General features: G+C 37.9%; 1 protein-coding gene across 6 annotated transcripts in view; it reads right to left on the bottom strand.

Annotated features, from left to right (window-relative positions):
- Positions 1 to 514: 514 nt before the first annotated feature.
- The window catches only part of BBS9 (Bardet-Biedl syndrome 9), a 573,789-nt gene continuing 558,455 nt past the window's right edge, over positions 515 to 15,848 (bottom strand). For all 6 annotated transcript variants that reach the window (XM_019509031.1, XM_019509030.1, XM_019509025.1 and 3 more), the window contains one exon: positions 515 to 4,262. In XM_019509031.1, the coding sequence (XP_019364576.1) occupies positions 4,222 to 4,262 (41 nt within the window). In that variant the 3' untranslated portion in view covers positions 515 to 4,221. The remainder of the gene's footprint in view (positions 4,263 to 15,848) is intronic.

Below are 15,848 nucleotides of genomic sequence, written 5' to 3'. Positions count from 1 at the left end.
TATAGAGGATGATCAAGCAGAGCAGGGATTTCTTACTTTAAAACAACCAATGGTTGTCAACATTTAATTGTCTTTAATGCACGGTCTACTGAAGTCTCCAAATGATATGTTCTGGAAAACTGATGCATTTGAATGCAAACCGGGATCACAGTTGCTAAGGACAGCCCTAATCCTGCCAGATGCCAAATGCTCCCTGTGAGGCACTGAGCAGCATGAATCTTTCACTGTTTCCAGCTGGAATTAAGAGCACTCACTTGCCTCAAGAGTCACTGCAGTTGCAGAGGTTCTAACTCAACTACAAAGTGCACATGTAACTGCTGGAAGGACCTTAGGTTACACAAGTTTGTCAGAGTAAAGGAAGTTTTGTGTTGAGATTCAAAACTACAAAAATCTCAAAACTAATTTCAAAGCAGTAAACATAGAAATCCAGACACGCCACTACACTATTGTCATATATATTTAAGTCTTATAGCTGCTTGGGTTTTGGAATAGAGAATTTGTAAACAGGACATACTGATGAGAAGAAAAGATATTTATTCAGCATAATGCATAGACTGTGATGCTTTTTTCTACTGTAAAGGGTTTCACATAGAAATTACAATCTCTGCTCAGCATACCTTAGTTCATGGCAGCAAATTACTCTTTAGATGCACTATGAGAACAAGGATAAGAACATTCAGGCATACATTTAATTCAGTCTGCAGAGTAAAAGCTGAAGAGGAGAAACACAGACAATACTAAAATGAAATCCAGTTCCTGGGAAATGCTGATTTGTTGTGATTCCTTGCTTTAGCTGAACATTACTTGGACTGAAGAATCAATTTGGGGATGTGCAAACCACAGAGTCTTGAAACCCAAAAAGTTTAGCTGAGCCCAGATTTTCAGAAACTCAGCTGCATGTTGGTCAGTATAGAAATAAACCTTTTAGTGTATTGTTCTAAAATGCAAGGGTGAAAACTCCCAAAACAAACACGCAAGAGAGAGAAGGAAAGAGGGGGAGGAGGGAGGGATTGAATTAAAAAACTTGAAGAAAAAACCTTGGACAAATATCATTCAGTAAACATTTTATAAGCATTCTGTAGTTCAAAGAAAATCAAATGTATATTTCATTTTATAGCACAACTTACTTTAGAAAATGCATTTCAAAGAGCAGTAGATATAAACAATAAAAAAAGTTGGTACCACTGACAGGATGGCTTTTATAATATCACAATGTGCTTCCTATTTCTACCTCTAACTATGTCTATAATTGCGTTTGATAAAATGACCAGTTCAAGGTTTTTTTGCACTAAACCTTACATAAAAATATAGCATTTTCTTCAAGTAATCTGATTAAGAATAGACACACTGCATATTTAAAGCTTGCTTTACTCCAAGTAAGAATGTTTTTTTTTCAATGAGTATTTCTTTAGAGCATAAATAACTAGAAAATTGTATTTACAACCCCAACCTTGTTTTTATATAATGTGGTCTCTTATTAACAGGACAGCGGACTGAGTACTGGTGCAAATCCTGCACATAATAGAATCACCTAGCCAGATTTTTCATTCATACTGCATTTGAGAACTTCTGAGAGCTGCTTCATGTTGGTTCCTGTTACACTATAGGGTAAGCAACTAAACTGCAATGACTTATTTCCTCTAAATTCAATGGATTACATGGCCATAGGAAAAACAAATTATTTTTATACCCAGGGTAAATATATCTGTTTTAAAACCTGATGATACTACTGAATGCCACAATATATCATGAGACAAAAAGAGACCATAAATTATCACTATGCACTATTTTCTCTTTCTTTGTTCTCTAGCTATTGCTTTTTTTCCCCTTCAGAAGTATTATAGGTTCATTCCCCACAGAGACTTCATCTTGCAAAGCATAGCATAGCATAGAATAGGCAAACAGAAGCAACACCAAAGCTAACACGCTTCACCGTTATAAAAGTTATAGAAATAGACACATATAACTGACCTGAACCTCTATTCACTGCTTACTCAAAATTTCCACTGAAGTTGATGACAGTTTTGAGTGTTTGGCTCATACCCAATAATGATAATTGCTACACTATAATTTATCCCACTAAAGCCATATGTTTTCCTTTCCAGATGCTGTATATAACAGTATAGAATTCTTTGGCTCAGGAATCTACATTGTAATGGCACTTCTATAGTATGGGATTTTAATAATAATTGCAGTTGACTTCTCTAGATTATCTAGTAGCCACTGATAGTACACAAGAGAAGATCTGAGACCTGTGGTTAAAGTTTAAGCCTAATAGCTACAGTAACTGATTAGCTCCCATGGATTTTCTTTAGTCACTGAGGTGTATATGGAGACTATGGGAGATTCTTTTATTGTACAATTTTCACAGAGCTGGAGGGCAGGTTTCTCCTTATGATGAGTTTGATACTGCCCTCCTGCAGGAAAACATGCGGGAGGGATGCAATAGCAAAGAAAACTCTGCATGAGCAATTGTTCCACTGCAAACAGAGGGATGCTGATTGCCCCCTCAGGGAAAGAAGTAGGCAGCTTCATCCCTGTGCCTGGAAGGTCTTTGAGGTCTACTAGAGAACAAGACCAACCAGATGGGACTGCTGCATGTTCAACGAGTTTCAGGGCCACATGTGGCTTTCCTTTGCTTCCTTATTACTTGGCTTCATTTAGCAGTTAATCTGTTTAAAAAGTTCTGCATAACTACAGTTACATCAACTTTATTGATAGAGCAGTACCACAAGGATACCTAGGGGCCTACTGGCAATGCACAACTGTTGCAGGATGGGAGCAAATATTTTTGGCATTGGGGAGGTGGGAAGAAGTTAAAAGTAGACTTAGTGGTAATGAAGGCTCCCAGACTGGAGGTCTTGGAGAATCAAGTCCCATCTCTATCCACAGGACAGGTACAGCACGGACTACTGTTGGTAAAAAGTAGTACAAATCTACAGCCATCACCCCAACCCAAAGTTCTCCAAACTGAGTTGGAGGGATCTTTTCTTGGAATAGTGAATTTATATGTTATTAAGCTTTTCGGTGCTTGTGCTGAGCCAGCCACCAACGGTGCCAAGTGTGAAGGAAGATTTTGCCGTGTGTCTGTTACAAAATGAGACATACCATTCATTTCATGTATGCTGCCAAAGAAGCCAAAACTTCTTATTTTGTATTTCCACCAATAGGCCAAAACAAAAAGACATATTTCCTATGCTCAGAGCCAGGTCTCTGTTATGCTGAGGCCATTATATGCAGCTTTATGTTGACATTACATTCATGTTACTCTCAAGAATTCATCTGTGTACCTGACACTTCAGAAAACTAGGCCAAGATTTTCAAAGGTGTTTTTAGGTGCTTCCACTTTGGATGTTCCAACTGAGACACCTTCTTGAGCCTGATTCTCAGACAGTGACTGCTCAGCATGTTCTAAAACTGAGATCCTCTTTAAGCTGTCTCAAATTGGGTTACGCAATTAAGGCATTCATAATCACTCATCATGTTTGAAAATCTTGACCCTAATCAGAATTACAGATATCACATTTAATGCAGGAAAAGATTGGCATGTCACAGTGCTCACAGAACTTTAAATTTAAATTTTACTTCTCTTTGCAGTGACTTCATGGCAAAAGGGTTGAAGACACTATGTCTTTATATCAAGTTACTATATTTTACTCTATCTCCTGAGAGTAGAAGTATATATCAGGGATGGGGGTAGAGGAACCTTGGTGGATTATCAACCTTTCTTTTGGTGGTGAATTCAGCTGTGTAGAAATAGAGACTAGTTAGCAGAGGAGGAAAGAAGATGGTTATCTTTTGTCAAAACTGTTACATTATGAGAAAACGGTAATGTAATCTCAAAGGGAGGAAGAGTACAGAATATCTTAACAATCAGATAAAACATATCCAGAAACAAAGGTTGCTTTTAAGTGTATGTAAACACTCTTTGATCAATCAACAGAGTCCTTATGGAGGGCTGATATTGCAGATTAACATAAATGTACCTTACAACAGTTTGGTAAGTGGTTAGACTTTGTTCACAGAAAGGATGCTAAATCTAGTAGTTGGCCAGAAGATCCAATCAATTTGATGTGAATGGAACTTTTTTGTGCAGTTTTTAGAGCGTTTTTTTTCTGGAGGCTCCATTTGGTACTGAGTAAAATACAGATTGGTACTGCTGCATTGTCAATGCATTTGACATCAGATAGATATATCCTTCTGAGGAAAATCTTCAGAATTTCATGGCTTTTCTTCTTCATCCAGTACACTCTGGGATAAATCTAAAAGGAGAAAGAAAAAGAAAGAAAGATGAAGATATTAAAAAAAATTGGGATATGTTTTGCAACTTTATGTAACAAGTTGTTGATTCTACCACAGTTTAGAAAGGTTTTGGTTGTAGCTAGAGACACTCAAGCATTACATGCATACGAAGTCACTATGCCTAAAGAGTGATAAAATAACAAAGTCAATCACTCAAAAGTTAGGAAATTGCTGAACAAGTCCATTCAAATTTATTCTGGCCCCTTTTATGGTTTTTAGTTTACATGATCAAGTACTACTTTTTTTCCAAGGGGGAAAAATAACAGAATACATACGCAAGTGGGCATAATTTGTTCCCATTCAGATTTAGTTGCCTTTTAAACATAGCTTGCACTAGTATAATTAGCTGCAATGCAATAAAGAATCAAGCCTTTCATGTTTATTAATAAAGACTGTTGTTGAATATGCAAGGTGACACTTTTGGCAAGACAGAAATAGGAAACTAGTATCAGAGCATTTTTCTTTATTCAGCCATATTAAAAAGCCAACTGTGCAACAGTAAGTCAGTCTTGGAGCTGATAGAAATGCAGATATGAGGGAAGCAAGAAATCTGGAACAAAGTGGTAAACAGTTATTTCAGTTAACTTTAATATTGAGAAAGAGAATACTGAATGGTCAAAATATAGCCTTGTCCAAACACCAGCATGAACAGTTGAATTAAACTTGGTTCAGTTAAACCAGCACAAGCCCCTTTGTTCATTGTTATTTCAGGTTAAAAGTGACTGATTGTGCTTTTATTCAAAACTATGCCAAGCTGACACAAGGTAAACCAAAATAAGCCTAAATTAAACTAAAATAATAACATAAAGATAAGTGGTAAGCTCTCATATGGCGTTTTTCAGCAGTAGATTTTCAGAGCACTTTACAAAGGAAGTCAGTATCATTACCTCCTTTTTACATGGGAGGAGACTGAGGCACACATGAGGCACAGTGATTTCACTTAAGGTATCTAGTAGGTAAGCAGAGCAACGACAAAGTCTTTGGATTTTCTGAGTCCCTGTTCAATCACTCCATCTACTAGGCCATGATGTCTCAATAAGCATGTCCTTACAGCCTTTTGTGCTAGTTTAACTAAAACTAAGATCCCTCACCTTCAGTTACATGGGCATAATTCACCCTGCCCCTATGTTTGTAGATTTTCCTAATGGTCAGTGGCTTTGGCTCTTGGGCATTTCAGCATGTGCCTGCATCTGACGGTAGGAAGATGAACAAACTACTTAGAGCCTTAAGACTGGAGTTGTAAAATGCCAGAAAGGCTAATAGTGAGCAAGAGCTCAATGATAAGAGCCTGGTGATACAAAAGACCAAAAGCAGTGGATTCTCAGCAAGATCTTCAATTCCCCAAGGGGCTCTGAGGCTCCCCCTTGTCAAAGTGTCTATTTTTTTTAAAAGGACAATTAAAATTACCATGTTGAGAACCAATTTAGGTTTACAAAAGGTCAGCTCTGGCATGGCAGCTCCTTTGTTCAAAACTCTTAGCACACAGCACATGCTGGGGTGCCAGAGGGATCAGCATTTGGTTACATCTCATTTAATATCTTAATTAATGATCGAGAAGGGGTGAACAGTATGTGCAGATTACAATGAACTGAGATGAACTCCAAAGACCTAAAAGGAGCAAGAAATACTGCCAGCAGCCTACAGAGATTAGTAAAATGGAGAGGAAACAGTAAGATTCAACTTAAAATACCTTGGGGGAACACCAGTTTGAAACACGTGAGAGAAAGAGAGTCAGAAGCCACCATAAGACTGAGAGAATCTCAGAGGGCGCAAGTTTGCAATGTGATATTAGGCCAATGTAATTTAGATTGCTAGAGGTCATTCATAGGACAAGGATACTTTAGAAGTCCTTCTTTTTAAAAAGCATGAAAATCAGCGTCTTTTAACTTGTCTCCCAAACTTGGGACCTTTGAAATTCATTACTTACTTTGGAAAATTTAGGCCTGAAGATTTATCAAGATATGGGGCATATCTACATTGGCAAGGAGATGAACTAAAAAATGTAACTCATTTGTTTCTTTTGTACTTTGAATGAATATATGTTTTATTTCTGAGTTAAAAAAATTTTTAAAAGTCATTTGAGACCAAGTAATGTCCCAGAGCTTTAACCTTTTGAAATCTGTATTTCCATGATATTGATTATTTCCTGTTAGCCTCCACATTATTATTCCTAAAAACTGCAGTGACAAACTACAGAGTCTTAATGATAAATAACTTAAATTCATGAAACTTAGTAGGTCATTTAAGATTTACTGAGTAGTTTTTCATTTTTGCAGAATAAAATTAATTTAGCAGGCACAATTAATCTTGCTCTCCTATAACTTTCTGATACAGTAAGATGCACAAATATAAAAAGTTCAGAAAAGGAGCTACAAGAATGGAAGTACTCTAGCATGAAAGAGTTAGGGTGAGGTGTATTTGTGTAGTAGGTGTGAATCGAAATTACTTCAATTGGGTAAAGTTAAAATGGGTGGAGAAGTGGAGATCTGTCCTGCAACAACCAGTCCTCTGAGCTGTGACCTGCATTTTTCCAATGTGCAGCATTCATTAATCATCTGTAGAACAATACAAATTTCACAATGACCAAATTGGCAGATGATAAATCATGGTAGGCTGGATAATTAATATCAGGGAGCAGCATGCTCTGGCAAGCTTGTACAGATAGAGAGAAATACATAGTATCAGATTAAAAATTCTGTATCAGAGGTTCTCCAGCTTGACTCATGAGAGTTTCTTCCCAGATCAATTCTTCTTCCACCCTCTATCCCCCATTGTAAGCTTCTCAAAATATTTCATTCTACAGACAACCAAATGATCTTTGTAGATGACTAACACTACACTCTGCAAACTGCAAGAACAGATGACGGTATATTAATGCACTTCTTGAGATATAATGATGTAGCTATGAACTGGGAATGAACCTCTTAGAACATGATAATGAAATTCGCCTTTGTACAGTTGGCTGCCACAAATACATGTACCACCTAAATCCTCAAAATAGTGTATAAATGTAAGAAAGTTTCAAACAGAGCATTGACATTGCGGGCAGGGGGAGGGTTCATTTGTGTTCTATGATGATGACTAAAACTGCAGTTATCTGAGTCACCAAGACAATATCATAAAAATAAATGGCAACCTCAGTAGTTTAATGACTGTCCTTAAACCCATATTTTTTGTATTTGTCTTCTAGAAACTGTCATCCCAATGTTCTGAGTATTCTGTAGACATTTCCTTTATCCAAAGAACATAGTATACTGCAGTCCTAATTTGCTATCAAAGGAAACATTTTAAAGTGGTCACTGAATGTAAAGATATAATTTTTAGTCACAGTAAGTCTATATTTAGAATATACTTTTGAGCCTCTTGTTCTAAAAAATGAGCTTGAACAATGAACAGAACTTCAAAGAAGGGCAATTAAAATGGCATAAGTGCTAAAAGACATCCAAAAACTACTTGATGGGATTACCATTTGAATAGCTGGTGGAGAAAAAGCCATTTAAAGGGATATGTAATGTTTGAGTGGTATTGCAGAAGAGGAAAGGATTATTTTCTAGAGTCATAAATTGGTCAAACAAGGCATAGTGGAATAAAACTAAAAATGGAAAAAAATCAAATTAAACATGAGAAAACATTTAAATCCTGACAATTAGGCAATGGAATAAACTGACTAGTGAAGTAGCTGAGTCACCTACATTAGAGGTTTTCAAACACAGGTTAGATGAAAATCCAGTGGGATTAGTAAAGAAGAAGATGCAGAGCAATTGGGCTCAATGATCTAAGGGGGTCTTCTCATATCATTTGCACTGCTATGAATCATTTGAAACAGAACATTTTGACTTTTATGAATTACTGGCTGAGTTTCCTGGATGTTACTGTATATTCGTGTAGTCTTAAACGCACATAAATATTAGTCAAGGCTGGCTTTGAAGTGCTTAATCTACAGTTCTTAAAACTCCCCAACCTCTGCTTCGTACAGTGACTCACAAATGAGACAGTTATAGCAGTAGAACAAAAAGTTATTTTGGTTTTAGATTAAGTTATAGAAGGGAGGCACCACTTTCTCTATCTCTTCCCACCTAAAAGAAAGGGGGAAAAAAATGAAATGGTGTAATGAACTGACAGTTAATAATGTTATTTCTACAGCAGACATAAAACAGCCTCAGAATAAATTACAGTTAAAAAGTCACTGTTTTCATAAAATATTGGAGGCAAAAATAAATGTTCCAGATGACCAAATTTAATAGCTATTTTGGCTTCTTTGTTAGCAGGATAAGACAAACAGACTTTTTCCCAGCACCTTTAAACTACATTTTCGATAATCATGAAAATTTCCTTCTAAGAACTCCATCTATCCATTGTTCATAATTTTCATTATCACTATAAAACTGTTTAAGGAAATAAATGTAGCTTCCTTTTCCTCAGCATATAATCTTTTTCCCATGGACACATGCCAAAATGGTGCTTCACAAAGTCCAAGAAAATAACCATAGCTTGTTAATCCCAAATAAACTGTGATTGAGTAGTCTGAAGTGCTTTGTAGTTTGAAGTCCAATATGAACTGGTTACTTCTAGCATTACTATGGAGCTGAATCAGGGTGATTCATAGCAACAAGCTATTTACAAAATGTTTTGTATACTATGTACATGACAGAAACCTCTACAAAAATAGGATTCAGATATCATATCATGTGACAGGATTAATTGAGACTGAATACCTTCATGTTTTAATGGAAACATTAAGTGGGAAGGGTGGAAAGACATTTCTGAAAGAACTGTACAGCTCAAAGTGCTTATTTTACATTTGACTTGGGAAGTGGCATGCATGGGAGAATGGGATTTACTCACCAGATTTCTCTTTTTGGGGGGGAAATTGATCACTCATAATCTGGATAATGGGATTAAGTTATTTTCACCTTTCAGTTACTGGTTCAGTTGGAGCTCATATTAGCTGGGGGTGGTAGTCATGACTAGCCTGCATAAAGTTATTTACTATTCTCAGTTCAATTCATGAAAGACTGGAGTTTATACTACTATAAACCCCATTACAGCTGGTTCCAGTTTGGCACTTTCAGAAGAAGTACAAAAAATGTATGGCAAAGAGACTAGTTGACTGTCATTCTCTTAAAGGTGATGTAAGTGTATGCCTCAGTGATGTGGGAAACCCTACATTGCTTCTGACTGTAATACACCTAGTCTATGAATAGAGAACTACAATTACAAGCATTTTAAATTCAGCAGTTTAACATCCTTCCTTTTTCTTCTGCTACTTACCCTATATATGGAGAACATCAAGGGATGTAAAAACATTCAACTAATCTCAAGATGTCATAACTGTGCATCAAAACAGGGATTCCTTCACATGACAAAGAATTTTTAGAGATCTGGCATGGTACTCTCCCTGGCTCTTACTATGCACCCAAAGTTATGATCCAGTGTGGAGAATGTGATGACGACAGACAGCTAGTCCTAAAATACCATATTTATTCAAGTACAAGATGACCCTGAATACAAGACGAACACCAATAGTTAGATTCTATATACAGAAAACGTATACATTTGGTATAATTTTCCATGTGAAGAACCTAATGATCAGTGTGTTGTCTTGAATTCATTGCCCTTCCACTACTACAGCAGGGAAAATAGTGGTGGCGGGGAGGTCAAGGTGGTCGCTTTGCCCTGTGTTCTACAATGCTCTTTCTGTTGCAGCCTTCCTACCTTGTCCTAGTGTCATACTCTGCTCAGGCTCTGTTCCCTCCCCAGACACAATGTGGAAGTGAGCTGCATATGACAGTAAGAAAGGGAAAGGGACAGACAAGAGGGCAGAAACTGCAGAGGGGAATAGGAGACCACTGTGGATCTGATGCCGGCCCCAACCCTCACTGCTGCAAATTTTAGCACAGGTACTCCAGAAACACTTGCTGGTATGTAAATATAAAATGAGGGGCTCCCCCCCCCGCCATGCTGATTGGGAGAAAAATCTCATCTTATATTCAAGTGAAAGTGGTAAATATGTTAGCTTGGCATTATGAATATGTCTATATTTGAATTAATACAAACGAGTTCCAAAATGATTATTTACAGCACAACATTTTGATGGTATAAATAAGATTAGTTTGTAGGAAGAACATGAGCTCTTCCTTTAAGGTCAAATCCCACAGTATAAATATAAATTAAATTCCTACTTAAAGTGTACAGAACTGTCAAAAAACTGTCTCTGAGAAACAAACCTCTTTTTGACATCTAATTCCTTTCTCCCTTTCCCTTTTTGACAAATTCAAGTTTTTTTGGAGGTTTACAACAAGAAAGAACATGGAGCAGTACTGTGGTCACCTCACAAAATTTATATCAACCTACTTTTCTCAGTTTCATTCTGGGTGAGGTGAGAAAAAAGATCCCAAATATCCACACAGTGATGGATTTGTATCCTCAACTTTATCTCATCAATGCTTCATCCTCCTCACACATGATGATATGCATGGAGTTAACCTTCTTGCCACATACAGTGCAGGTACCTGCCAGGTGGTCACTCCAAATCTTCCCCCATTGCACAGCACAATTAAATTGGTCCATACCAGATGGTTGTCTGCACTGGTGGACAAGGGGTAGGATATACATCAGATTTAACAAAAATAGCTTAAACTGTCTTCTGCAAAGAAACTTTCCATATCATCCCAAATTCCCTGGGAGTAAGTAATAAATACCCTTATTCCATCCTTCCTGACTAATTTCATTTATAAATCAATATACCTCCTGCAAATTTATTCTTGTACTGGGTGAGATAACCTGCAAAGGAAACTCATCTTGCAGCAGGAGTTTTCTCTCTCCATCACTAAACTTCAGCCTAGTGAAGATTTCTTAAAAGTTTTCTTGGAGTTCATCCTACCACCTTCTCTCATTGGATATATCCATTTTCAAAAACATAAAGCCCTGATTTGAAGCCTCTAGAAGCACAGGAAGATTGTAGCTGAAATATCAAGTGACCTAGTGACCTCATGTTCCTGTTGTAAACCACACTACTTCTGTACCCTGCTCCTATTATACCACAAAATGACAAACTAAACTACAAAATGAACTACATTAAAGCAATCTTAAAACACAAGGGCATACATTCTGATTTAAGGCTGAAACTCTAGCTATAAAATCAATTTGTTGTGCCCAGTTTTTTCTAATATACATAATATATTTAACAATATTTGATCTGAAACCATCCTGCAACAACAAGATAAAGAAAGCACAACCTTCATTTATCTAGATACCTATTACTTTTTATAAGAACAGTGAGTTGTACTATCATAACACAATAGACACCTCTATTGGTTCAAATTGCATTGTTTAAAATGCAACTAACAATACACTGAGAAGTAAAATGAACAGCAGCTGGATCATAAGTAAATCCCTCAACTCTACCTATGGATTTCCTTGAAGTGATACAGGCTTCTTCAAACAACCTAGATTTCAAAGGGCATGGGTCCTTAGGAAGAACTACCAGATGTGAAGGGACAATGAGTCTAGCATAAATGGCTCTAAAATATTAAATAAATAGCAGAGACAGAAGGAATATCTCACGGAGCACAGTACTAAGCCAAATAGGACTCTACAGCAAAAATGACAATACTTTAAACTCCACTTAGAAACCCAGAGGTAGTCAGTGCTAATCATGAAGCAATGGTGGCACATGCTTATAGCAATACATTTTGCTTAAAAAATGTGGACCTCCACATTTTTCTCTAGCTTTATCTTTTTATATGCAGCTGCATCTTGAGTGGGCTTACATGAAGTATGCTGTGGCTTATGCAAGCTTATGTCTCTCTGAACCAGTTAGTCTCGAAGGTGCCACCTTGGTCTGCCTTCAAGATGATAAAGAAAAGGATTAAACAATAGAGGCAAGCAGTATTTGGTCTCTGCAGCAGATAAACATATCAAAGTGTTTCCCAAAAGAAAATAGATTTTCAAATAAATTGAAATTTTGGATGAAAATGTTTCACTTTTTGAAAACATCTGAGTTAAAAATTCAAGTGTCAAAAGTCAAGACATTTCTAGTTCTCTAGACATTGGGTCTTTCAAGGAAAAACTAAAAATGATTAAGTTGATCAAAACAAAAAAGAATGGTGTTTTTAACAATTTTATTCACAAAAACATTTATGGCCCAATCAATAAATTCATGTTTCATCAGGAACAGATAATTCTTGTCATGTAATGAACTCCTAAAACAATGAACACTATGATGTAGCATTGGAATGGCTTGCTCCCTACACTGACATTATGGTACATTGATATTATCTGGAGAACAGTGTGGAGCTAATACTTTAATTGTGTAAGAGCTGTAAATTAATTCAGAGGTTATGTAATGGACATGGGATAAATCTAAATGCCAGATAATTATGACAATATGAATGTCAATATCATAATTCCTTCTTCATTATATCTGTATTTTTCACATCCCTGACAAGCCCTATCAGAAATGTTAACTAACTAATAAACAGTCATCAGATTCTATAGGAACAAGAACCATATATGCCTATGTTAAATAGTAAAGCCTAAAAAGCTATACTATATTACCTCAATAACTCCTGTCTACAGTTGTTTTTTTTCTTGTTGTATGTCTTCACCAAAAATGGAGTGACACTGGTCATATGACAATTTACAACTCTTTTGTCCTCCCAGACAAGTTATTCCTGTGACAGATACGCAAAACTGCAGGGGTAGGTTACCTTTAGGGCAAGATTTTCCAAAATTTTCATATGAATGGCAGTGAAATGAATTCTAGGGTCAGCCACCCTGTGTCTGCCTGCAGGAAGGAGTCAAGACCCTTTAAAGATATATGAATTACAGCAGCTTTCCATTTATGTTGACTGACTGCAGCTTAGAAGTGACAAGACACGCAGGATCTCCTTGTTTAAATCAAGAATTCCTCGTAATCCATTTAAATCTCTCTTGGTTAGAGCTGAAAAGCATTTTTCAACTTAGACATTTTTACTGAAAATGCATATTTGGATTGACTGAAACATTTCTCAAATGTACCAAATCGTTAAATGAAAAGAAACCAACCCTGCGGCTGTTTCATTTCTCAGCTCATTTCAACTTAATTAGAAAAGTGAAAATGAAAGTAAAAATTTTCATTTTTGTGTTCAACAATGTTCAGTTTTACTTATATCACTGGAAAAGTAAATAAAAAGCCATCATCTCAAAATAATTATTTTTCTTGATTTTTCAGTGCTGCCAGTGATTTGAAAAATCATTTATTCTCACAGCACTGCTCTTAACAAATGTGTTCTGAGACCCAAATGGTGTTGTTATAATATAGGTATCCTATTTATATGGATGATATAAAGTCAGAAAGAAACTCTCAGAGTTAATTTAAGCATTTAAGTTACAAGGTGTAATCAACACTACTTCATCTAATGCCAACTAGGCAAAATATAGAAAAAGAGCAATTTGGGATTAGAGTAAGTAACCTGCCCCCTCATCCGCACCTGTCCCCCCCACAAAAATCCTGATAAATAATGATCATACATATGTAGGATCCCAACTTGCCTTCCTTGTGAATTTTAAATAATAGCCACAAAACAGGTCAATGCATGTCTAGGGTTTATTCACAGAGACATCATCTCCTCATTCATAGATTGTAAGGCTGGAAGGGACCTCGGAAGATCATTGGGTCTAACCTGGTGCGCCAAGCAGGAGAGAGACCTGGGGGTCAGGTGACCCCAGCAAGGTGACCTTCCAGTCTCCTCTTGAAGATTTCCAAGGTAGGTGATTGCACCACCTCTAGAGGGAGCTTATTCCACAGTCTGGACACCCTGACTGTGAAGTGTTTCCTAATGTTGAGACTGAATTGATCTTCCGAGAGTTTGTGGCCATTACTCCTGGTTTTCCCCTCGGGTGCCCTGGTGAGCAGTTGCTCAGCAAGCCCTTGATGTACTCCCCTAGTGTAGTGGTAAGCTGTTTACCAGGTCCCCTCTCAGCCTTCTTTTCCTCAAGCTGAAGAGTCCCAGATCCCTCAGGCTTTCCTTGTGTGGCTTGCCTTTTAAGACTCTGATCATACGGGTGGCTCTTCTTTGGACTCTCTCAACCTTGTCCACGTCCTTGTTAATGTGTGGTGCCGAGAACTGGACACAGTACTCCAGTGGTGGTCTCACCAGTGCTGAGTAGAGTGGAAGAATCACCTCCTTGGCTTTGCTGGAGATGCATCGATTGATGCATGCCAGAGTATCATTTGCCCTACTGGTTACAGCATTGCACTACCAGCTCATATTCATACTGTGGTCTGTTATGACCCCCAGGTCCCTTTCATTTGTGGTGCTAGTCTGTTTGGTGCCCCCAAGCCTGTAGGTGTGTTGGGGGTCACCTGTCCTGAGGTGGGGCAATTTACATTTCTCAACACTGAACTTCATCAGGTTCTGATCTGCCCAACATACCAGCCTGTCTAGGTCTGCCTACATCTGTAGCCTACCTTCAAGCATGACCACGCTCCCCCATAGCCTGGTGTCATCCGTGAACTTGGCCAGTACGCTCTTCACCCCCTTCAGTACAGACTTAACACATCTGCTCTACAGCCTTATTGAGATGGTACATAAGAAGCTCTAGACAAGTCTGAAGCAGAAAGATGTCACCAAACTGAAGAAAATTCAGAAAGCAGTGACACACAAGCATTTGACTGACTGATTTTTTTTTTTTTTTTTTTTAGGAAAGATTAAAGATGTGAGCAACAGAAATGAAGTAATTGAAAAGACAAGTGGGGGCCTAAGTATTATTTGATGTAATGCAAAGGGATAAAACTAGGAGCAATGAGATGAACTCAAGGAAAGGAATATTTAAGATACTTAATGTGATACCTTCTGCTAAAGGAAGCTGAGGAAGCTACATGGCTTAGAAAATTAGTATTTCCTCCCTAATGAGACTGTGACAATTGCTGAGAAACAAGTGCTGCCCATTCATGTTTGTTCAGTAGATGCCAAAGCCCAGTGATTAGGCAGTGTGAATGGCTTAGAATGGTCCTGAATGGTGCTGAGAGGCACTTTTAGGACAATTCTGCACTATCCATATTACTTAGTTGCCAGGCTTTGGTGCATTAGAGCAGGACTGAATGGGCAGTGTTTGCTTCTCAGCAGCAGTTGCACGCTAGGTGTGGAGGCAGTTTGGACATGGCCTAAAAATTAGACCAGCAGTGCTCAACCTTTTTGAACTGTGGGCTGGTTCAGTCCATGGGTTGGATCAGGCCGCAAACACTAGGATTGGGCCCTGCATTGCCTTCTTGGTCCTGCATGCCTAGATTGGGCCCCATTCCACCTATGCCTGGCCCATGTGTGCCTGGATTGGCTCTGCCCTGCCTTGTGCACATGTATCAGGCCCTGCACATTAGGATCAGGCCCCATAAAGCCAATCTAGCATGCAGAGCCATGCTACCTGGCCTGCAGGGCTCCCGACTGGTAGAAATTTGGCAGCAGAGTAACAGCACGGCTCCCGCACTATCAAATTTTTGGACTCATGGACTAGGGACAGAAGTTACACATAAACTGGTTTAAGTGATCAGAAATTGGTTTAAA

This window comes from Gavialis gangeticus, unplaced genomic scaffold (assembly GCF_001723915.1).
Source record: "Gavialis gangeticus isolate Ggan-Ray unplaced genomic scaffold, GavGan_comp1, whole genome shotgun sequence".
Lineage (NCBI taxonomy): Eukaryota > Metazoa > Chordata > Crocodylia > Gavialidae > Gavialis > Gavialis gangeticus.
The sequence above is the reverse complement of the archived record's forward strand: the minus strand, read 5'-3'. Positions and strand labels throughout refer to the sequence as shown.